The 23,140-nt window shown below is 49.2% G+C and overlaps 1 protein-coding gene across 24 annotated transcripts in view; it reads left to right on the top strand.

Annotated features, from left to right (window-relative positions):
- ABLIM1 (actin binding LIM protein 1) overlaps nt 1–23,140 on the top strand; it is a 269,963-nt gene that overhangs the window by 186,868 nt on the left and 59,955 nt on the right. For 7 of the 24 annotated variants that reach the window (XM_040435177.1, XM_040435185.1, XM_040435168.1 and 4 more), the window contains 9 exons: nt 4,614–4,701; nt 7,641–7,699; nt 11,116–11,154; nt 12,297–12,374; nt 13,818–13,964; nt 14,049–14,093; nt 16,596–16,631; nt 16,946–17,075; nt 21,131–21,250. In XM_040435177.1, coding sequence (XP_040291111.1) covers nt 4,614–4,701; nt 7,641–7,699; nt 11,116–11,154; nt 12,297–12,374; nt 13,818–13,964; nt 14,049–14,093; nt 16,596–16,631; nt 16,946–17,075; nt 21,131–21,250 — 742 coding nt within the window. The remainder of the gene's footprint in view (nt 1–4,613; nt 4,702–7,640; nt 7,700–11,115; nt 11,155–12,296; nt 12,375–13,817; nt 13,965–14,048; nt 14,094–16,595; nt 16,632–16,945; nt 17,076–21,130; nt 21,251–23,140) is intronic. The other 17 variants (XM_040435180.1, XM_040435181.1, XM_040435189.1 and 14 more) reach the window with 8 other exon arrangements.

Consider the following 23,140-nt stretch of genomic DNA (forward strand, 5'->3'; position numbering starts at 1 on the left):
AGCAGGGTCACTATTGGGGTGACAGGAGGAGGGGGGAGCAAGGTCACTAGTGGGGTGACAGGAGGAGAGGGGAGCAAGGTCACTAGTGGGGTGACAGGAGGAGGGGGGAGCAGGGTCACTAGTGGTGTGACAGGAGGAGGGGGGAGCAGGGTCACTAGTGAGGTGACAGGAGGAGGGTGAGCAGGGTCACTAGTGGGGTGACAGGAGGAGGAGGGAGCAGGGTCACTAGTGGGGTGACAGGAGGAGGGAGAGCAGGGTCACTGGTGGGGTGACAGGAGGAGGAGGGAGCAGGGTCAATAGTGGGGTGACAGGAGGAGGGGGGAGCAGGGTCACTAGTGGGGTAATAGGAGGAGGAGAGAGCAGGGTCACTATTGGGGTGACAGGAGGAGGGGGGAGCAGGGTCTTTAGTGGGGTGACAGGAGGAGGGGGGAGCAGGGTCACTAGTGGGGTGACAGGAGGAGGGGGGAGCAGGGTCACTAGTGGGGTGACAGGAGAAGGGGGGAGCAGGGTCACTAGTGGGGTGACAGGAGGAGGGGGGAGCAGGGTCACTAGCGAGGTGGCAGGAGGAGGGGGGAGCAGGGTCACTAGTGAAGTGACAGGAGGGGGAAGCAGGGTCACTAGTGGGGTGACAGGAGGAGGAGGGAGCAGGGTCACTAGTGGGGTGACAGGAGGAGGGGGGAGCAGGGTCACTAGTGGGGTGACAGGAGGAGGGGGAGCAGGGTCACTAGTGGGGTGATGGGAGGAGAGGGGAGCAGGGTCACTAGTGAGGTGACAGGAGGAGGGGGAGCAGGGTGACTATTGTGGTGACAGGAGGAGGGGGGAGCAGGGTCACTAGTGGGGTGACAGGAGGAGGGGGGAGCAGGGTCACTAGTGGTGTGACAGGAGGAGGGGGAGCAGGGTCACTAGTGGGGTGACAAGAGGAGGGGGGAGCAGGGTCACTAGTGAGGTGACAGGAGGGGGAGCAGGGTCACTAGTGGGGTGACAGGAGGAGGGGGGAGCAGGGTCACTAGTGGTGTGACAGGAGGAGGGGGAGCAGGGTGTCACGGTGGGGAGTGGGGAAAACCCCCACCGTACGATGACTGGGCAATAAGGAAAGCAACTATGCCAGAACACAAGGATATGCAGCAGGTCACCTCCTAATACATCCCTATACCTCGCCCTAACTCCTCACTGTATGAGCGGCCCTGGATGGTAGGACGGCTCATACCCTGGATACCTGAGGCCCTGAGAATCCCTCACAAAGGAGCTAAGGAGAGGCGCTCTGTTCTTCCAGGACACGGAAGAACAGGAGTCTCAAAAGGCCTAGAAGAAGGGAAAGGAAAAGACCATATGCAGCAACTGGATCGGCAGGTAAGAACACCGGAAAACACACTTACCTGCCGCTGCCACCACGACTGGAACCCATGCATACATACAGGAGCCCACACACCAAACCAGGCACCGTACAAACAACACATACAGGAAACTAGCTCACCAGTAACTGCCTGGACCCCCATGCAACAAGATGCACGGCGCCCCAGGGCAGCACATCATACAGACTATTGGTTCACCCCCTCCGGGAAACCAACCCCCTTCCGGAGGAAGAAAACAAACAGGGGAAATGTCAAGCAACCAAGCTGGAAGATATCACCAAACATACCAGACATGGAAAACCAAGCTAGACATTACAACACACCAAATCATAACCCCACACCAAACATAGAATACATGTAAGGGAGGGAAGACATCACTGGAGACCTCGATGTCCCACTAGGAGGCCCTCACTCTGGGAGATGAAACATGAAGAGCAGGAGCATAACTCCAGCACACACCATGGCTGGAGTACCACTGACTCTTGGCCTCTAGCCACAGGTCGGTTGAAGCACCTAGTGACCACACCTATCAAGGTGGTTAACCCCTCCAGCACCGGACAGAGGAGGAAACAACTAAAGGGGAAGTGCACACACCAGCATAAAAAGCTACACGTTGCCGAAGGCAACAACATGCAAGGCAACCATGTCACGGCACACACCACAAAGGCCGTGACACTGCCCCCGCATGCCACAGGCAACGGCAAACGTGGCATAAGTGTTACAGCGCACACCAAAGGCCGTGACACAGGGTCACTAGTGGGGTGATAGGAGGAGGGGGGAGCAGGGTCACTATTGGGGTAACAGGAGGAGGGGGGAGCAGGGTCACTAGTGGGGTGACAGGAGGAGGGGGAGCAGGGTCACTAGTGGGGTGACAGGAGGAGGGGGAGCAGGGTCACTAGTGGGATGACAGGTGACGTCCTCAGTACTGGTGACCTTAGTGGCCTCTAGTCCCGAGCGTTGCAGTTAGTGACAATCAATCCTTTCTGCGTTCTTGTGCTCTGGTGCTGAAGGTATTTGGGGGGCAATGCGGGGGGCTCATTACTCCGTGTCCAGATTAGATGTGACGCTGAGTGTCCGGTCTGGGGGCCGCCATACTGTGCGCTCCATAAAAGCCTTGAGTCTTCTGTGCCCGCGGATAATATGTTCTGTGTAGTCTGACAACTGACTGCTGGAGTGGGAAAAGAGTTGTCAGGGAACATGTACAGCCACAGAGGGCTCTTCAGGAGGCATCAGGTCTCTACACTGTTATGGGGGCCCATACACCATGGATGAGGGGAGTTATTGTCCTTTTTCCTGGCAGTCTGCTGGGTGTGAAACTATGTCCCCGGCTGAGGCTCTAGATCCGTTTTTCTTGTCGAAATTGTCAACATATGGAGCAAGTATTGCGGGTGCCATCATCATCGCTCTGTAGATTGTCAGCTCCAGGGCCAAGAATGTCACTGTACAGAACCCCTCATCTGGGTGATACAGTCTGCTGAGCTGTGTATCTAATCCTATCCTGTGTGATACTGTCTGCTGAGCTGTGTATCTAATCCTATCCTGTGTGATACTGTCTGCTGAGCTGTGTATCTAATCCTATCCTGTGTGATACTGTCTGCTGAGCTGTGTATCTAATCCTGTCCTGTGTGATACTGTCTGCTGAGCTGTGTATCTAATCCTATCCTGTGTGATACTGTCTGCTGAGCTGTGTATCTAATCCTGTGTGATACTGTCTGCTGAGCTGTGTATCTAATCCTATCCTGTGTGATACTATCTGCTGAGCTGTGTATCTAATCCTATCCTGTGTGATACGGTCTGCTGAGCTGTGTATCTAATCCTATCCTGTGTGATACTATCTGCTGAGCTGTGTATCTAATCCTATCCTGTGTGATACTATCTGCTGAGCTGTGTATCTAATCCTATCCTGTGTGATACAGTCTGCTGAGCTGTGTATCTAATCCTATCCTGTGTGATACTGTCTGCTGAGCTGTGTATCTAATCCTATCATGTGTGATACTGTCTGCTGAGCTGTGTATCTAATCCTATCATGTGTGATACTGCCTGCTGAGCTGTGTATCTAATCCTATCCTGTGTGATACTGTCTGCTGAGCTGTGTATCTAATCCTATCCTGTGTGATACTGTCTGCTGAGCTGTGTATCTAATCCTATCCTGTGTGATACTATCTGCTGAGCTGTGTATCTAATCCTATCCTGTGTGATACTGTCTGCTGAGCTTTGTATCTAATCCTATCAGGTGTGATACTGCCTGCTGAGCTGTGTATCTAATCCTATCCTGTGTGATACTGTCTGCTGAGCTGTGTATCTAATCCTATCCTGTGTGATACTGCCTGCTGAGCTGTGTATCTAATCCTATCCTGTGTGATACTGTCTGCTGAGCTGTGTATCTAATCCTATCCTGTGTGATACTGTCTGCTGAGCTGTGTATCTAATCCTATCCTGTGTGATACTGTCTGCTGAGCTGTGTATCTAATCCTATCAGGTGTGATACTGCCTGCTGAGCTGTGTATCTAATCCTATCCTGTGTGATACTGTCTGCTGAGCTGTGTATCTAATCCTATCCTGTGTGATACTATCTGCTGAGCTGTGTATCTAATCCTATCCTGTGTGATACTGCCTGCTGAGTTGTGTATCTAATCCTCTCCTGTGTGATACAGTCTGCTGAGCTGTGTATCTAATCCTATCCTGTGTGATACAGTCTGCTGAGCTGTGTATCTAATCCTCTCCTGTGTGATACTGTCTGCTGAGCTGTGTATCTAATCCTATCCTGTGTGATACTGCCTGCTGAGCTGTGTATCTAATCCTATCCTGTGTGATACTATCTGCTGAGCTGTGTATCTAATCCTATCCTGTGTGATACTGCCTGCTGAGCGGTGTATCTAATCCTATCCTGTGTGATACTGCCTGCTGAGCTGTGTATCTAATCCTATCCTGTGTGATACTATCTGCTGAGCTGTGTATCTAATCCTATCCTGTGTGATACTGCCTGCTGAGCGGTGTATCTAATCCTATCCTGTGTGATACTGTCTGCTGAGCGGTGTATCTAATCCTATCCTGTGTGATACTGTCTGCTGAGCCTCTGTATCTAATCCTATCCTGTGTGATACTGTCTGCTGGGTATCTAATCCTATCCTGTGTGATACGGTCCTCCGAGCTGTCTATTTAATCTTTTCATGTGTGATACTCTGCTGGTGCTATTGTCAGGGACTTGTGAGGTGTGAGGTTGCAGGTGCCTCGTTGCTGAGCTTTGTGTCTCTTTTGCAGGCTGGGGACAAGCACTATCACCCGAGCTGTGCACGATGCAGCAGATGTCACCAGATGTTCACTGAAGGAGAGGAAATGTACCTTCAAGGTAAGAGCCGTCTTATTCTGTGAGTTAGTCAGAGGTGTGAGGCACTGGATGCCTCGCTGTGGCTTTGTTCAGTCTATTTTCTGGGAGTCGACCCTGTATGAGGGTCATTGAGGACCTTCCAGCTTCCTGAGTGACTGATGAGTCATTGCTTTACCTGCCACAGCCTGACTCTGTGCAGTAGATTGTGCAGTGTGTGGCTGGCGGCCCCCTTCTCAGCGCTACACCTGGATCAGGGGGTCTTCTATGAAAAAGGGGACAGACAGGAAGTGGAGGTGCGAGCCGCATCAGCCAATCAAAATCCAGCTTTTATGTTATCCCCTGAGCTAAAAGCAGAATAAATGTATGTGCGGCATGTAACATAGAAAGCATAAGTCCCTGGGGGCAGAACCCCAAAATGACTCAGCCACAGTGCCCCCATAGTGACCTCCACAGTGCCCCCATAGTGACCTCCACGCCCTCCCCATAACAGTGACCTCCACAGTGCCCCCATAACAGTGACATCCACAGTGCCCCCATAAGTGACCTCCACAGTCCTCCCCATAACAGTGACCTCCACAGTGCCCCCATAAGTGACCTCCACCGTCCTCCCCATAACAGTGACATCCACACTGCCCCCATAACAGTGACATCCACCGTCCTCCCCATAACAGTGACATTCACAGTGCCCCCATAACAGTGACATTCACAGTGCCCCCATAACAGTGACATCCACAGTGCCCCCCCATACCAGTGCCCCCATAACAGTGACATCCACAGTTCTTTCTTAACTTGTCTTTTCTTATTTCTGTGTTAAGTTGAGTTCAGATGTTACTGTTAAAAGTGACAAAAATGCAGGAGGCTTTTTTTCTGGATATTCACACAGTTTTTAATTATTACTGGTTTATAATTGAGAACATTTTTCAGCTGAAAATGAAATGTAATGCTTAATATGCAGATCCCCCTCCCCGGTGGCAGAGCGTCCCTCCGAGCACTGCGCTCTCTTCTCTTTTCCCTCTCACCGTTTATATTGGCTCAGACTTCAACATCCTCCTGGTGATGAGACGCGGCCGGTCCAGGTCTTGCTTTTTGTTGCAATTTCCTCATCCATGTCAATAAACTGTTACAATGTATCACATCATCACTGTGCGGCCGACCTTAGGGGTAAAGACGAGCCCCTCTTCTGTGATTGGGGGAGATTGTATACAAAGGTCAGGACCTCAAATACAGCAGACACCCCTGTACCTCAAATTACATATAAAAGTACATCTCCAAAAACAGAAGAGTCATTCTATGCGTTACATTATTTATCCTGTACTGATCCTGAGTTATATCCTGTATTATACTCCAGAGCTGCACTCACTATTCTGCTGGTGCAGTCACTGTGTACATACATTACTTATCCTGTACTGATCCTGAGTTACATCCTGTATTATACTCCAGAGCTGCACTCACTATTCTTCTGGAGTCACTGTGTACATACATTACTTATCCTGTACTGATCCTGAGTTACATCCTGTATTATACTCCAGAGCTGCACTCACTATTCTGCTGGTGCAGTCACTGTGTACATACATGACTTATCCTGTACTGATCCTGAGTTACATCCTGTATTATACTCCAGAGCTGCACTCACTATTCTGCTGGTGCAGTCACTGTGTACATACATTACTTATCCTGTACTGATCCTGAGTTACATCCTGTATTATACTCCAGAGCTGCACTCACTATTCTGCTGGTGCAGTCACTGTGTACATACATTACTTATCCTGTACTGATCCTGAGTTAGATCCTGTATTATACTCCAGAGATGCACTCACTATTCTGCTGGTGCAGTCACTGTGTACATACATTACTTATCCTGTACCGATCCTGAGTTATATCCTGTATTATACTCCAGAGCTGCACTCACTATTCTGCTGGTGCAGTCACTGTGTACTTACATTACTTATCCTGTACTGATCCTGAGTTACATCCTGTATTATACTCCAGAGCTGCACTCACTATTCTGCTGGTGCAGTCACTGTGTACATACATTACTTATCCTGTACTGATCCTGAGTTCCATCCTGTATTATACTCCAGAGCTGCACTCACTATTCTGCTGGTGCAGTCACTGTGAACATACATTACTTATCCTGTACTGATCCAGAGTTACCTCCTGTATTATACTTCAGAGCTGCACTCACTATTCTGCTGGTGCAGTCACTGTGTACATACATTACTTATCCTGTACTGATCCTGAGTTACATCCTGTATTATACTCCAGAGCTGCACTCACTATTCTGCTGGTGCAGTCACTGTGTACATACATTACTTATCCTGTACTGATCCTGAGTTACATCCTGTATTATACTCCAGAGCTGCACTCACTATTCTGCTGGTGCAGTCACTGTGTACATACATTACTTATCCTGTACTGATCCTGAGTTGCATCCTGTATTATACTCCAGAGCTGCACTCACTATTCTGCTGGCACTGTGTACGCAATGTCACTTTCTATCAGGTTTATTTATGGTGTTTGCAGCCAGGGATCGCCGTCTTATAATTACTGACAGGCGGATCCGCTGATTATATAACGGTTCGGCTCCCACCGCTCAACGAGATTGCGTTTCATCAGAGAAATGTAAACATTTTGCGCTGTTTGATCTCTGCTGAGATTGGTCATGTGACTTCCAGTTGTGGAGGGAGGTGTTGATCTCTCAGGGGCCCCGCTAGTTCATCTGTGATCTGAGCCCCGAGAGCCGCAGAGTGCTCGCCCTCATGTTCTGGAAAACTGCTTAAATAACAATTGCTCACTGCTCAGCTTCTGTTGTAATGAGAGGGGTAGAGAGGGGGTCACTGTGAGGAATACAAATCTCTGCACAATGACAGCCCGTGAACAGGTGGAGGGGGTTTTATTGCGGCCTCTGCGACCGATGAGGAGCGGCGCATCTCAACGTGTGTCCTCTGCTCCTTCCACAGGGTCTACGGTCTGGCATCCCGACTGTAAGCAGACGACCAAGGCAGAGGAGAAGATGCGGGTAAGTGGCCTTATCTATCTCATGATGGCTCATTCCTTGCTGACCATTATAGGACACTGGCTATGGCTGATCTGGGAGGTCCGCTCTGACCCCGCGCCTGACCCGTTCAGGGTGTGGAAACATTGAGCTGTTCTCTGGCCGGGAATGTTCTGCTCCTCTCATCTTGGCCGCTGTACAGAGCTGGAGATAATATAATACATTATTATAATGCTCCTCTGACCATAGTTGTCACTGGCACAGAGGGCCCCTGCTCCACAGAGCTGGCACTCACAGGTCACTGTGCACCCCTCCCCCGCTGCATTCTGCACAGTTATGTCCTAGATTTAATCTTCTTTCCAGAAATACAGAATTGTTTGCATATTTCTTATTGATCTGTGATCCTGAAGGAGCTGGGTAACCACTATTCCAGCATCCACCCAGCTTCACTGAATCTTAAGCAGGATCTACAGAATTATCCAGTGAACTTCAGCTCTGTCTCTTCTAGGTAACCTTGTTATGCAGGAGCCTGAGAAAGCTGAGTAATCAACAGCTCAGGAATTAGTCTGCTTCATCTTCCTATCATGTTGTTTTAGATCTGAATTTCAGGGGTCAGAGATCCAACTTTCTGATAAGGAGCTCCAACTCTTCTGCATAGATATAATGGAACAAATCTGTCTGCAGCCACCACTAGGTGGAGCCCAGAAGATTATGGCATACAGATATATACAGCCACCACTAGAGGGAGCTCAGGAGATTATTACATACAGATATATACAGCCACCACTAGAGGGAGCTCAGGAGATTACTACATACAGATATATACAGCCACCACTAGAGGGCGCTCAGGAGATTACTACATACAGATATATACAGCCACCACTAGAGGGAGCTCAGGAGATTACTGCATACAGATATATACAGCCACCCCTAGTGGGAGCTCAGGAGATTACTACATACAGATATATACAGCCACCACTAGAGGGAGCTCAGGAGATTACTGGATACAGATATATACAGCCACCACTAGAGGGAGCTCAGGAGATTACTACATACAGATATATACAGCCACCACTAGAAAGAGCTCAGGAGATTACTACATACAGATAAATACAGCCACCACTAGAGGGAGCTCAGGAGATTACTACATACAGATATATACAGCCACCACTAGAGGGAGCTCAGGAGATTACTGCATACAGATATATATAGCCACCACTAGAGGGAGCTCAGGATATTACTACATACAGATATATATAGCCACCACTAGAGGGAGCTCAGGATATTACTACATACAGATATATACAGTCACCACTAGAGGGAGTTCAGGAGATTACTACATACAGATATATACAGCCACCACCATAGGAAGCTCAGGAGATTACTACATAAAGGTATATACAGCCACCACTAGAGGGAGCTCAGTAGATTACTACATGCAGATATATGCAGCCACCACTAGTGGGAGCTCAGGAGATTACTACATACAGATATATACAGCCACCACTAGAGGGAGCTCAGGAGATTACTACATACAGATATATACAGCCACCACTAGAGGGAGCTCAGGAGATTACTACATACAGATATATACAGTCATCACTAGAGGGCGCTCAGGAGATTACTACATACAGATATATACAGCCACCACTAGAGGGAGCTCAGGAGATTACTACATACAGATATATACAGCCACCACTAGAGGGCGCTCAGGAGATTACTACATACAGATATATACAGCCACCACTAGAGGGAGCTCAGGAGATTACTACATACAGATATATACAGCCACCACTAGAGGGTGCTCAGGAGATTACTACATACAGATATATACAGCCACCACTAGAGGGCGCTCAGGAGATTACTACATACAGATATATACAGCCACCACTAGAGGGCGCTCAGGAGATTACTACATTCAGATATATACAGCCACCACTAGAGGGAGCTCAGGAGATTACTACATACAGATATATACAGCCACCACTAGAGGGCGCTCTGGAGATTACTACATACAGATATATACAGCCACCACTAGAGGGAGCTCAGGAGATTACTACATACAGATATATACAGCCACCACTAGAGGGTGCTCAGGAGATTACTACATACAGATATATACAGCCACCACTAGAGGGCGCTCAGGAGATTACTACATACAGATATATACAGCCACCACTAGAGGAGCTCAGGAGATTACTACATACAGATATATACAGCCACCACTAGAGGGCGCTCAGGAGATTACTACATTCAGATATATACAGCCACCACTAGAGGGAGCTCAGGAGATTACTACATACAGATATATACAGCCACCACTAGAGGGCGCTCAGGAGATTACTACATTCAGATATATACAGCCACCACTAGAGGGAGCTCAGGAGATTACTACATACACATATATACAGCTACCACTAGAGGGAGCTCAGGGGATTACTGCATACAGATATATACAGCCACCACTATAGGAAGCTCAGGAGATTGCTGTGTACAGAGATATACAGCCACCACTAGAGAGAGCTCAGTAGATTACTACATGCAGATAGATGCAGCCACCACTAGAGGGAGCTCAGGAGATTACTACGTACAGATATATACAGTCACCACTAGAGGGAGCTCAGGAGATTACTACATACAGATATATACAGCCACTACTAGAGGGAGCTCAGGAGATTACTACATACAGATATATACATCCACCACTAGAGGGAGCTCAGGAGATTACTACATACAGGTATATACAGCCACCACTAGAGGGAGCTCAGGAGGTTAATACATACAGATATTTGAGCCTCCACAAGGGGAAGCTCTGGAGATTACTGCCCACATATATATATATATACAGACGCTACAAAAATAATCTTAGATTACTGTTTAAAGATATTTACATTATATGTTTCTATAATCTGTATGTAGTGAGCTCTATTGGTTGCTGTGTAATCTGTATGTAGTGACATCCCTCTAGTGGTGGCTGTATAATCTGTATGTAGTGAGCTCCCTCTAGTGGTGGCTGTATAATCTGTATGTAGTGAGCTCCCTCTAGTGGTGGCTGTATAATCTGTATGTAGTGAGCTCCCTCTAGTGGTGGCTGTATAATCTGTATGTAGTGAGCTCCCTCTAGTGGTGGCCGTATAATCTGTATGTAGTGAGCTCCCTCTAGTGGTGGCTGTATAATCTGTATGTAGTGAGCTCCCCCTAGTGGTGGCTGTATAATCTGTATGTAGTGAGCTCCCTCTAGTGGTGGATCTCTAATCTCTAAATCTGCTAATCTGTGTATTTATTTGTGTTTCTGGCAATAAACATTCTCCTGTCCCCTGAACATGACCTTGTAGTTAACTAAATAATGCAACAAAACATCCGTGATAATGTCGCTGTGTGCGGCCCCTGTGATCCCGGAGAGACCCCTGCTCCAGTTTTGTTCTCTTCTTTCTCTGCAGCGATTGTCATTTTTTTTCCCGGGGTCCATAAAGAGAAAGGTACTGTCCTGCTGTGCAGATCTTTTGATCGTAGCACCACTGATTTCTGCACTCTGGTGATGATTAACACACATTCTGCTGCTTTGTGATGTCATTGTGGGGGCGGAGTCATCTTTTGTGTAATGAGCTGTGTTCTGATTGGTTGCTGATTCACGAGTGACATCTTACACACGATGCACTTATTCTGATTGCTGATTGTTTCCTGTGGGTGAATCATATGGAGACATTGTGAATGATAGTAAAAGCAAGGAACATTCGGAGGACGACTGGACACGCTAGGCCTTATTCACACGTCTGTGTCCATGACGACATCCGTGACAAGAGGCCTTTTTCTTTCTTGACACAGTGTAAGGAATGATCCCCAGGAAAGGTCTCGTAATTTCCTGGAATATTTAAGTGCAGAATTGCTTATTCTACTTCAGAGCTGTACTCACTATTCTGCTGGTTATTTCTGAAAACGGTCAACAAGTTTGTGATCAGACATGTCCTTTACCAGAGCTTCTGTGCAGACACTGAACATGCAGGAGATGCTGGGAGGTTTCAGCTCTGAAGGATGGACATGCTGTGCTCATGGTGCACGCTCAGGTCGTCCTCCGGTTATCTTGCTCCTAGTGTCAGCTTCTTGTGTAACTATCTTCTCAGATTTCTTTGGCGGAGATGTGAAGGGCGTGCTCCGGAGCTCGCCCAGAAATGTATGACCTCAGCCCGCAGACGGGGAGCGGGGCCCTGAGATCAGCCGCAGTCATACCCTGCTATCAGATGGAGGGAAATGCAGTGACATCTGCAGGGAAAGACCGCTCACCCTCATAGAGAAGAGGGGCCCCAGAGCTGAAATCATAACGAAACCTCCTTCTGGTGCTGATGCATTGAACTCTACTCCCTACTAATAGGGCCCCTCCTATGCCACATTCTCCCCTCTGCAGTTGGGGTCCCACCCTGGTGCAGTACACCACTGTACCCACCCCTTTCCCAATGGCGCCCCCTGCTGGTGTGGTTCAAACCACTATGGCCCCTCCAAGGGCTGGCAGTCTCAGCTCTCCTACCCCTTTGGCTGCTGATTTTGGGGTACCTGCGGGAGGTGGGGGTTCAGGTGAGTGCTGTGTTCACAGGTCTAACGCTTCATATTGGTTCTTGTGTTGCAGCCCACCAGGTCTTCAGCTGAGAGTGTGTATTCCCGCACCGGATCCAGTATACCGGGCTCACCGGGCCATACCATCTGTGTGAGTACAACCGCAGCATACCCGTCTCTGCTGTGCAATCATGGACTGTCTATTTTTAAAGGGAAAGTGTCATCAAAAAATGACCTATTGTTTCAATGACATTATTGTGTTAAACAGATCTTTTTACAATTTTTGGTGACTTTTTTCACTGTGTGCAAAATAAAGTCTATAATCCTGCAGCTACACAAGCCATAGACACAATGGACGGGAGGCTTCTCTAGGGTTAGGGGTGGAAGATAACGTCCACAGCTTCACTATTTAAGGCTACTTTCACACTTGCGGCAGAGGATTCCGGCAGGCAGTTCCGTCGCCGGATCTGCCTGCCAGATCCGTGAATCCGGACGCAAACTGTTGGCACTTGTCAGACGGATCCGGATGCGGATCCGTCTGACAAATGCATTGAAATACTGGATCCGTCTCTCCGGTTTCATCCAGAAAAACCGATCCGGTATTAATTTTTTTTTTTGCATTTTTAAAGGTCTGCGCATGCGCAGACCGGAAAGCCGGTTCCGTTTGGCCAGATCACTTAATGCCGGCACTTATACATTTCAATGGATATTAATGCCGGATCCGGCAAGTGATCAGTATTTTTGGCCGGAGAGAAAACTGCAGCATGCTGCGGTATCTTCTCCGTCCAAAAAACGTAAGAGGGACTGAACTGATGCATCCTGAACGGATCGCTTTCCATTCGGAATGCATCAGGATAAAACTGATCTGTGACAGAACTCAATACCGGAAAACAAAACCGCTAGTGTGAAACTTTCCAAGATGAAAACCTGTGACCTAATACTTCTCACAGCTGAGAGTTTGTTACAGTTGTATCAAGTCTAGATGATCCCATGAGAGCCAAACATCTAGACTCCAGACTGATACATTGTAACAAACCATCTGGCAGGAGGGATCCGTGCTGCTGCTCTGGTTGTCTACACTCCTGACTAGTTTGATACATTTGATCTCTGCTGATACATTGTAACAAACCATCTGGGCACGAGGGAACTGCACTACTGCTGTGGTTGTCTACACTGGATACATTGTAACAGTCTGGATACATTTTAGCAAACCCCGGACTAGTTTGATACATTTGATCTCTGCTGATACATTGTAACAAACCATCTGGGCAGGAGGGATCCGTGCTGCTGCTCTGGTTGTCTACACTCCTGACTAGTTTGATACATTTGATCTCTGCTGATACATTGTAACAAACCATCTGGGCAGGAGGGAACTGCACTACTGCTGTGGTTGTCTACACTGGATACATTGTAACAGTCTGGATACATTTGATCTCTGCCGATACATTGTGGTCCAGAGGATCGTAGACTGAACACATTGTAGCTATTAGAAGTAACGTCATAGAAGTTCATTCACAGACTGCAAGCAGAGCTCTTGGAAATGGTGAGGCTGTGAGAGATATCCTATAACATTCAGATCCTCTGTGACCCGCAGGCTAAAGTGGACGATGAGATCCTGGACTACAAGGACCTCGCCGCCATCCCTAAGGTGAAAGCCATCTACGACATCGAGCGGCCGGACCTCATCACCTACGAGTCCTTCCATACGTCCACGTATGACGAGCGGCAGAACGTGGGGGAGGTGAGGCCACAATGTCTGCTTTACCACAGGTCATGCTGGGATTTGTAGTTCCGCTGCTGTATTAATGACCTCGGTGACTCTTGTCCGCAGAGCCCCCGGAGCGACCGTTCCTCAGTTCTGAATGAGAGAGTAAGTCAGGGCGCCGCTGATCTCTCCGCCCGCCCCCGTCCTCTTCTACCTCTGCTCTGCTCTTTCTTGGTTCTGGGTGGCATCCAATATGGCTGCCATCCTGGGGTTGTCATCCAGCTTTCCTGGTGTCCTGATTGGAAACTCTCCTGTGGTCTGTACTGGGGGGTGAATCAGTGCACAAATGGGCAGTCGGGAGTCTGGGAAAGCTGGGTGATGACCTCAGAGAGCTGTAATGGCAGCCATATTTATATTCACCCAGCTTTCCTAACATCCTGATTGGAAAGTCCCATTGGGTTCAGTCCGGTATCACTGTCTGGGAAAGCTGGGTGAGCAGGAATGGGGGCTATATAGGTTGACACCCAGCTTTCCCAGGAATAGATAAAACCAAGAAGCAGTTGAATAGAACGAGTAAACGCAGGATGGGGGGACGCGGGATTTTCGGGTGGAGGGTTGAGACGTCTTCTTCATGGTTTCCGTCTCTGTCGTCTGTGCTCTTCCGCCTCTGCAGGCCGGTCACAGACGTGCAGATTCAGCCGCGGTCAGACGAGCGGCCATAATGTTCCCATCTATGTAGGTCGCCGCGTGGCTGAGGGGCGCCCGATACATTCGCTGACCGCAGATGTGCGATGTCGCTGCGGTCACGATGGTATCGGCTGAATTACCAGCGTCTGTGGCCGGACGTATTCTAGACTGAACCCTGTGATTGCTGTCACTCGGCCAATCAGTGCTCGGGGTCAGGAGGCGGCAGAGAGAACCGCCATGTCTTACCGCGCTCATTGGCGGCTGCATGTGACCCTGGGTTAGCAATAGGTGATGGATGTAATATGACTGCAGGACCCGACTACACAGGGTTCGTTTGTTGTCTGTAACTATGGAAACGCATAGCTCTGCATAGGAGCTGTATACATAAAACGGGAGGTACATTGGGGGCAATAAAGTGTCTGTCGGCGTGCTCCTGTTGTGGTGACACGCCTGCGGTGGGGTCAGACTGTGCTACGACTTTGGGGGTTTAAGGGTTTTTGGCACCCCTGGAATCCCCCCACGAGCGCCCCTATTACTGTGCGCAGAACAGAACCGGCCTCTAAATAAAGGGATGTCCCTGACCACGCATCAGCAGTTTGCAGGATGATGGGAGTGGAGGGGGCGCCCTGTGCCCTGTGCCCCCACCGGTCATGATGCCTTCTGCAATGTTCTGGATTAATGAGCAGTAGTTCACATAGTGGGTCAGGGCGGGCTACAGCGGGGAGGGGGGCGGGGGGGTTACCCATGGAGGGGGGTGGGGGGTTACCCATGGATGGGGTGGGGGGGTTACCCATGGAGTGGGGTGGCGGGGTACCCATGGAGGGGGGTGGGGGGGTTACCCATGGAGGGGGGTGGGGGTGATACCCATGGAGGGGGGTGGGGGTTACCCATGGAGGGGGGTGGGGGTGATACCCATGGAGGGGGGTGGCGGGGTACCCATGGAGGGGGGTGGGGGTTACCCATGGAGGGGAGTGGGGGGGTTACCCATGGAGGGGGGTGGGGGTGATACCCATGGAGGGGGGTGGGGGTTACCCATGGAGGGGGGTGGGGGTGATACCCATGGAGGGGGGTGGCGGGGTACCCATGGAGGGGGGTGGGGGTTACCCATGGAGGGGGGTGGCGGGGTACCCATGGAGGGGGGTGGGGGTTACCCATGGAGGGGAGTGGGGGGGGTTACCCATGGAGGGGGGTGGGGGGGTTACCAATGGAGGGGGGTGTGAGCTCAGTGTTCCAGATTTTGCTCATCAGCCAAAGTGCCAAATAGAGAGTCACAAAGGACACAAAACTCTGCACATGCCGCCACATTAATGACTGCAGCGCCATCTAGTGCTCATGTAGTGATTAACCTGTTATCTGCCGCCTCCGCTCCACCTGTATATCTGATGTGCTGCTGTTATTAACCCGTTATCTGCCGCCTCCGCTCCACCTGTATATCTGATGTGCTGCTGTTATTAACCCGTTATCTGCCGCCTCCGCTCCACCTGTATATCTGATGTGCTGCTGTTATTAACCCGTTATCTGCCGCCTCCGCTCCACCTGTATATCTGATGTGCTGCTGTTATTAACCCGTTATCTGCCGCCTCCGCTCCACCTGTATATCTGATGTGCTGCTGTTATTAACCCGTTATCTGCCGCCTCCGCTCCACCTGTATATCTGATGTGCTGCTGTTATTAACCCGTTATCTGCCGCCTCCGCTCCACCTGTATATCTGATGTGCTGCTGTTATTAACCCGTTATCTGCCGCCTCCGCTCCACCTGTATATCTGATGTGCTGCTGTTATTAACCCGTTATCTGCCGCCTCCGCTCCACCTGTATATCTGATGTGCTGCTGTTATTAACCCGTTATCTGCCTTTATATTCACAGCTTCCTAACGTCTGACGTTTCCCTGATTCCTCCTTCAGATTTTTCCGTATCTTACTCTTTTACGTTGCGTCTTCCGCATCGTAATAACACATTATATTGTCCTTTGTATTACAGTCTCCCAGAACCTTGTCTCCCACTCCTTCCACCGAGGTGAGTCGAAGCCGCACTGAATGTTTTGCTGACACATTGTAACGACGGATCCATCTTGAGCCTCTGTCTGTCGCGTCCCTATGACAACACTTCCTCTCAGCCCTGTTCAGGGATATGCACGTCTGCGCATGCTGTGGTGGTGTGTACATTGACGTGGGTGGTGATTTTGACAAGGACAGGAAGTGTTATCATGGGGACAGAGCAGCTGATGTATGGCTGCCATTCAGGAGCCTGGGAAAGCTGGGTGACGGGCGTTGTCATGGGGGCCGCTCTGTTATATCGTCTCTGGGTGTCACCCTCTTGTCCCCTTTCAGGGCTATATGGACGGACGAGAGCGGATAATCCAGCGGTCTACCAGCCAGGGCTCCCTCAACTCCCCCGTCTACAGCCGCCATAACTACACGCCCACCGTCTCCCGCTCCCCGCAGCATTTCCACAGACCCGGTAAGGATCTCCCCAGAATACGGCGCCTGTCCTGTCTGATACCGTGTGGGATTCTAGGGGCCCGCAGCCATGGCGGTATGTGATATGTGCCCGTCAGTGTACCGAACCCCGCGAGAGGTGTGAGCAGAACGGACCAAATGTAGAATCACCCCCCCCCCCAACCAAATCTGACATCAAGAGAACATGCGGCAATGACCGCGTCGCCTGGGAGTCGTATTTAGAGACGAGACAATTTCAGGGTATGAGATTCGTTCACTCTTCGTTTACTGGTAAAAAGTGAATTGCGTTATGGATTCCGTTACCGCGGACCATAACGCCATTCTATGACGGAATGCCTTTAGAGACATTCCGTTATTCAATCCGTCTTCATAGAAGTCTATGGGCTGCAAAACGGATCCGTCCGCTTTCTGTTATGCAGGGGAGGACTCCATCATCACGTAAACCGGACGGATCCGTTTTGCAGCCCATAGACTTCTATTATGACGGATTGAATAACGGAATGTCTCTAAAGGCATTCCGTCATAGAATGGCGTTATGGTCCGCGGTAACGGAATCCATAACGCAATTCACTTTTTACCAGTAAACGAAGAGTGAACGGATTTCATAACCTGAAATTCACTCATCCCTAGTGGTATTATTACATGATGTTATAGCGCCACCTAGTGCACCTAGCGTATAAGTGGTCAGCAGAAAGACAACTCTCAGCAGGATATTGGAGGAATAACTAACCGATGAGCATCCCCCACAGGTCAGGATGGAAAGTGACAGGTGTAATATACAGCGCCCCCTCCAGGTCAGGATGGAAAGTGACAGGTGTAATATACAGCCCCCTACAGGTCAGGATGGAAAGTGACAGGTGTAATATACAGCGCCCCCTACAGGTCAGGATGGAAAGTGACAGGTGTAATATACAGCGCCCCCCACAGGTCAGGAAGGAAAGTGACAGGTGTAATACACAGCGCCCCCTACAGGTCAGGATGGAAAGTGTCTGGTGTAATATACAGCGCCCCCTACAGGTCAGGATGGAAAGTGACAGGTGTAATATACAGCGCCCCCTACAGGTCAGGATGGAAAGTGACAGGTGTAATACACAGCGCCCCCTACAGGTCAGAATGGAAAGTGACAGGTGTAATATACAGCGCCCCCCACAGGTCAGGATGGAAAGTGACAGGTGTAATATACAGCGCCCCCTCCAGGTCAGGATGGAAAGTGACAGGTGTAATACACAGCGCCCCCTACAGGTCAGGATGGAAAGTGACAGGTGTAATATACAGCCCCCTACAGGTCAGGATGGAAAGTGACAGGTGTAATATACAGCGCCCCCCACAGGTCAGGAAGGAAAGTGACAGGTGTAATACACAGCGCCCCCCACAGGTCAGGATGGAAAGTGTCTGGTGTAATATACAGCGCCCCCTACAGGTCAGGATGGAAAGTGACAGGTGTAATATACAGCCCCCTACAGGTCAGGATGGAAAGTGTCTGGTGTAATATACAGCGCCCCCTACAGGTCAGGATGGAAAGTGACAGGTGTAATATACAGCCCCCTACAGGTCAGGATGGAAAGTGTCTGGTGTAATATACAGCGCCCCCTACAGGTCAGGATGGAAAGTGACAGGTGTAATATACAGCGCCCCCTACAGGTCAGGATGGAAAGTGACAGGTGTAATACACAGCGCCCCCTCCAGGTCAGGATGGAAAGTGACAGGTGTAATACACAGCGCCCCCTACAGGTCAGGATGGAAAGTGACAGGTGTAATATACAGCGCCCCTTACAGGTCAGGATGGAAAGTGACAGGTGTAATATACAGCGCCCCCTACAGGTCAGGATGGAAAGTGACAGGTGTAATACACAGCGCCCCCTACAGGTCAGGATGGAAAGTGACAGGTGTAATATACAGCCCCCTACAGGTCAGGATGGAAAGTGACAGGTGTAATATACAGCGCCCCCTACAGGTCAGGATGGAAAGTGACAGGTGTAATATACAGCGCCCCCCACAGGTCAGGATGGAAAGTGACAGGTGTAATACACAGCGCCCCCTCCAGGTCAGGATGGAAAGTGACAGGTGTAATACACAGCGCCCCCTACAGGTCAGGATGGAAAGTGACAGGTGTAATATACAGCGCCCCCTACAGGTCAGGATGGAAAGTGACAGGTGTAATATACAGCGCCCCCTACAGGTCCGGATGGAAAGTGACAGGTGTAATATACAGCGCCCCCCACAGGTCAGGATGGAAAGTGACAGGTGTAATACACAGCGCCCCCTCCAGGTCAGGATGGAAAGTGACAGGTGTAATACACAGCGCCCCCTACAGCTCAGGATGGAAAGTGACAGGTGTAATATACAGCCCCCTACAGGTCAGGATGGAAAGGGACAGGTGTAATATACAGCGCCCCCTACAGGTCCGGATGGAAAGTGACAGGTGTAATATACAGCGCCCCCCACAGGTCAGGAAGGAAAGTGACAGGTGTAATACACAGCGCCCCCTACAGGTCAGGATGGAAAGTGTCTGGTGTAATATACAGCGCCCCCTACAGGTCAGGATGGAAAGTGACAGGTGTAATATACAGCGCCCCCTACAGGTCAGGATGGAAAGTGACAGGTGTAATACACAGCGCCCCCTACAGGTCAGGATGGAAAGTGACAGGTGTAATACACAGCGCCCCCTCCAGGTCAGGATGGAAAGTGACAGGTGTAATACACAGCGCCCCCTCTAGGTCAGGATGGAAAGTGACAGGTGTAATATACAGCGCCCCCTACAGGTCAGGATGGAAAGTGACAGGTGTAATATACAGCCCCCTACAGGTCAGGATGGAAAGTGACAGGTGTAATATACAGCGCCCCCTACAGGTCAGGATGGAAAGTGACAGGTGTAATATACAGCGCCCCCTACAGGTCAGGATGGAAAGTGACAGGTGTAATACACAGCGCCCCCTCCAGGTCAGGATGGAAAGTGACAGGTGTAATATACAGCGCCCCCTCCAGGTCAGGATGGAAAGTGACAGGTGTAATATACAGATCAGGATGGAAAGTGACAGGTGTAATATACAGCGCCCCCTACAGGTCAGAATGGAAAGTGACAGGTGTAATATACAGCGCCCCCTCCAGGTCAGGATGGAAAGTGACAGGTGTAATATACAGCGCCCCCTACAGATCAGGAAGATAATAGTCGTGCGTAGCATAAGTCTACTTACTGTTGCATCTAAGGTGGATACAGTGCCCCCTACTGGTAAGACTTAAATTGGGGTTGTCTTCTGTGGTTCCGGTATTTTTATGCCACAGACTGCGATATTCTTTGCACAAAAAAAATAACAGTAACCAGAGACAGAAAGCGCAATGTGAACGCGGTAGTGTGAAAATTCTTCTGTTAAAGGGACAGGGGCCTTAAAAGGGTTGTATGAGATTAGACCCTGTTCTGCTGCTTACTATCCCATGTGATACGGTGTATCCAGTGTAAAGGATACATTGTATGTACTTGTATCCATAGAGGCGGGACTCTGGATGTAGCCATGACAACTATTGTTATACAGCCAATCAGAGACAAGATTCCTATTAGAAATGACCAATTATATGAACATTATTAATGAGGGAAAGCTTAGACCCCTCCCCCTCCCCCTCCCCCTCCCCCTCCCTTAAAGGGGTTCTCTGCACTTTGACACCAATTAGATGGCCCAGGAATGTGAGGGGCCCAGGCCTTGTTCATGATGGAGTCCAATTACGTCAGGGAGAGTGGTGGCCCCTAGATAGAGCTCTCCACCAATTATGGGGACCCCACATTCTCAGCACTGGGAGGAAGGGTCCCAGGAATTGTCCATAGCTGCGGCCATGGCGTGGGCAGGTTCTGCAGTTTTGCTCTCCTCTGTGCTTTAACCCTTTATGTTCCTGTAATGTTTTGATTTGGTTTCCTGTTCTGTTCAGATACTTCGGACCCCTCCATTAGTTCCCAGATCTGTCTCTTATTTTGTGCTTCTTTCTGTTCTTTCCTCCCCTCCCTCGCTCTCTTTTTTTATTTGTCTGTGACCCCTGGCTTCTCTCCCCTCCCCCGTCACGTGCCAGAGTTGCTATGTACTGGTGTGCAGCGCTTGCCGTACATGCGCAATGGCAGCTTCAGCTCCGCCCACAGCGACTCCCGTCCAAACTCCCCCTTCAGGCATCATACAATACTACACGTGAAAGGTAAGGAGAGCGGACAAGCCGATGCAAGTGACGTCATTAGCTTCTCTGCGGTCAGAAGCTAATACGGCGGCTGTCCAGGCGCTCTGCCCCCACGCGCTTCATGATTTTGGCACCGCGTGTGTTTGCTTTGTGTCCATGGCATGTTTATTACAGATGTGAATTGCTCACAGGCGATATCGGCCATCTACAGTCACAGCACAGGTGAATGACAAATCATCAAATATTGAGGTCACTGCCCCTTCATCTGTCACCTCACGCCTCTCCGTTATCTGATTGTGGGCGACGCAGAAAACACATGGCAGCGCAGGAGGAAGGACTAGGACATAGAATCCGGGCACATAGAAGGGTCTCCACTATCGGCATTTTATAGAGTAGGGACCCCTATGAGTGTCACAGACGAGGGAAGGGAGTCAGTGCTGCACAGAATCTAGAGGAGTTTATTACTAGAGGAACATTGTAGAGTTACATCCTGTATTATTCTCCAGAGCTGCACTCACTGTTCTGCTGGTGCAGTCACTGTGTACATACATTACTTATCCTGTACTGATCCTGAGTTACATCCTGTATTATACTCCAGAGCTGCACTCACTATTCTGCTGGTGCAGTCACTGTGTACATACATTACTTATCCTGTACTGATCCCGAGTTACATCCTGTATTATACTCCAGAGCTGTACTCACTATTCTGCTGGTGCAGTCACTGTGTACATACATTACTTATCCTGTACTGATCCCGAGTTACATCCTGTATTATACTCCAGAGCTGCACTCACTATTCTGCTGGTGCAATCACTGTGTACATACATTACTTATCCTGTACTGATCCTGAGTTACATCCTGTATTATACTCCAGAGCTGTACTCACTATTCTGCTGGTGCAGTCACTGTGTACATACATTACTTATCCTGTACTGATCCTGAGTTACATCCTGTATTATACTCCAGAGCTGCACTCACTATTCTGCTGGTGCAGTCACTGTGTACATACATTACTGATCCTGTACTGATCCTGAGTTACATCCTGTATTATACCCCAGAGCAGCACTCACTATTCTGCTGGTGCAGTCACTGTGTACATACATTACTTATCCTGTACTGATCCTGAGTTACATCCTGTATTATACTCCAGAGCTGCACTCACTATTCTGCTGGTGGAGTCACTGTGTACATACATTACTTATCCTGTACTGATCCTGAGTTACATCCTGTATTATACTCCAGAGCTGCACTCACTATTCTGCTGGTGCAGTCACTGTGTACATACATTACTTATCCTGTACTGATCCTGACTGTACATCCTGTATTATACTCCAGAGCTGCACTCACTATTCTGCTGGTGCAGTCACTGTGTACATACATTACTTATCCTGTACTGATCCTGAGTTACATCCTGTATTATACTCCAGAGCTGTACTCACTATTATGCTGGTGCAGTCACATCTGTATATGTTTTATGGCCCTGGTGTCTGCTGATCCCAGTGTCTGTGCTGCTGTTTATCACATCTTGTATGATCTGAGCACAACCGCCCCCTTTCCTATAGTGTCGCCGCCTGTTTCCATCTGTCTTATATTTTTTGTCTGATTTACCAACTGATTTTGTCCCAGTTTTGGAGGTATTTGCGTCTATTCCGAGTTTAAGTCTAATTGAGAAGTTCTCAAAATTTTGTGACTTTTTTCTGACCTATTTTTGTAGACACATTTTTTCTGCCTGAATTCGGTGCATTAGTCTTATTTCTTCTCCACTCCTGTCCAGTCTTATTTTTCCCATCAGTTTTTAGGGGAATTTGCACAATTTTTTTACATTGAAAGAGAAAGAAATGCAACTTTTTTCTCGTCAATTTTTTCATGCGCAAACCAATGAGACAATTAGTGAATATGAACTTGTCTTAG

The sequence above is a fragment of the Bufo bufo genome, chromosome 6 (genome assembly GCF_905171765.1).
Source record: "Bufo bufo chromosome 6, aBufBuf1.1, whole genome shotgun sequence".
In the NCBI taxonomy this organism is placed as follows: domain Eukaryota; kingdom Metazoa; phylum Chordata; class Amphibia; order Anura; family Bufonidae; genus Bufo; species Bufo bufo.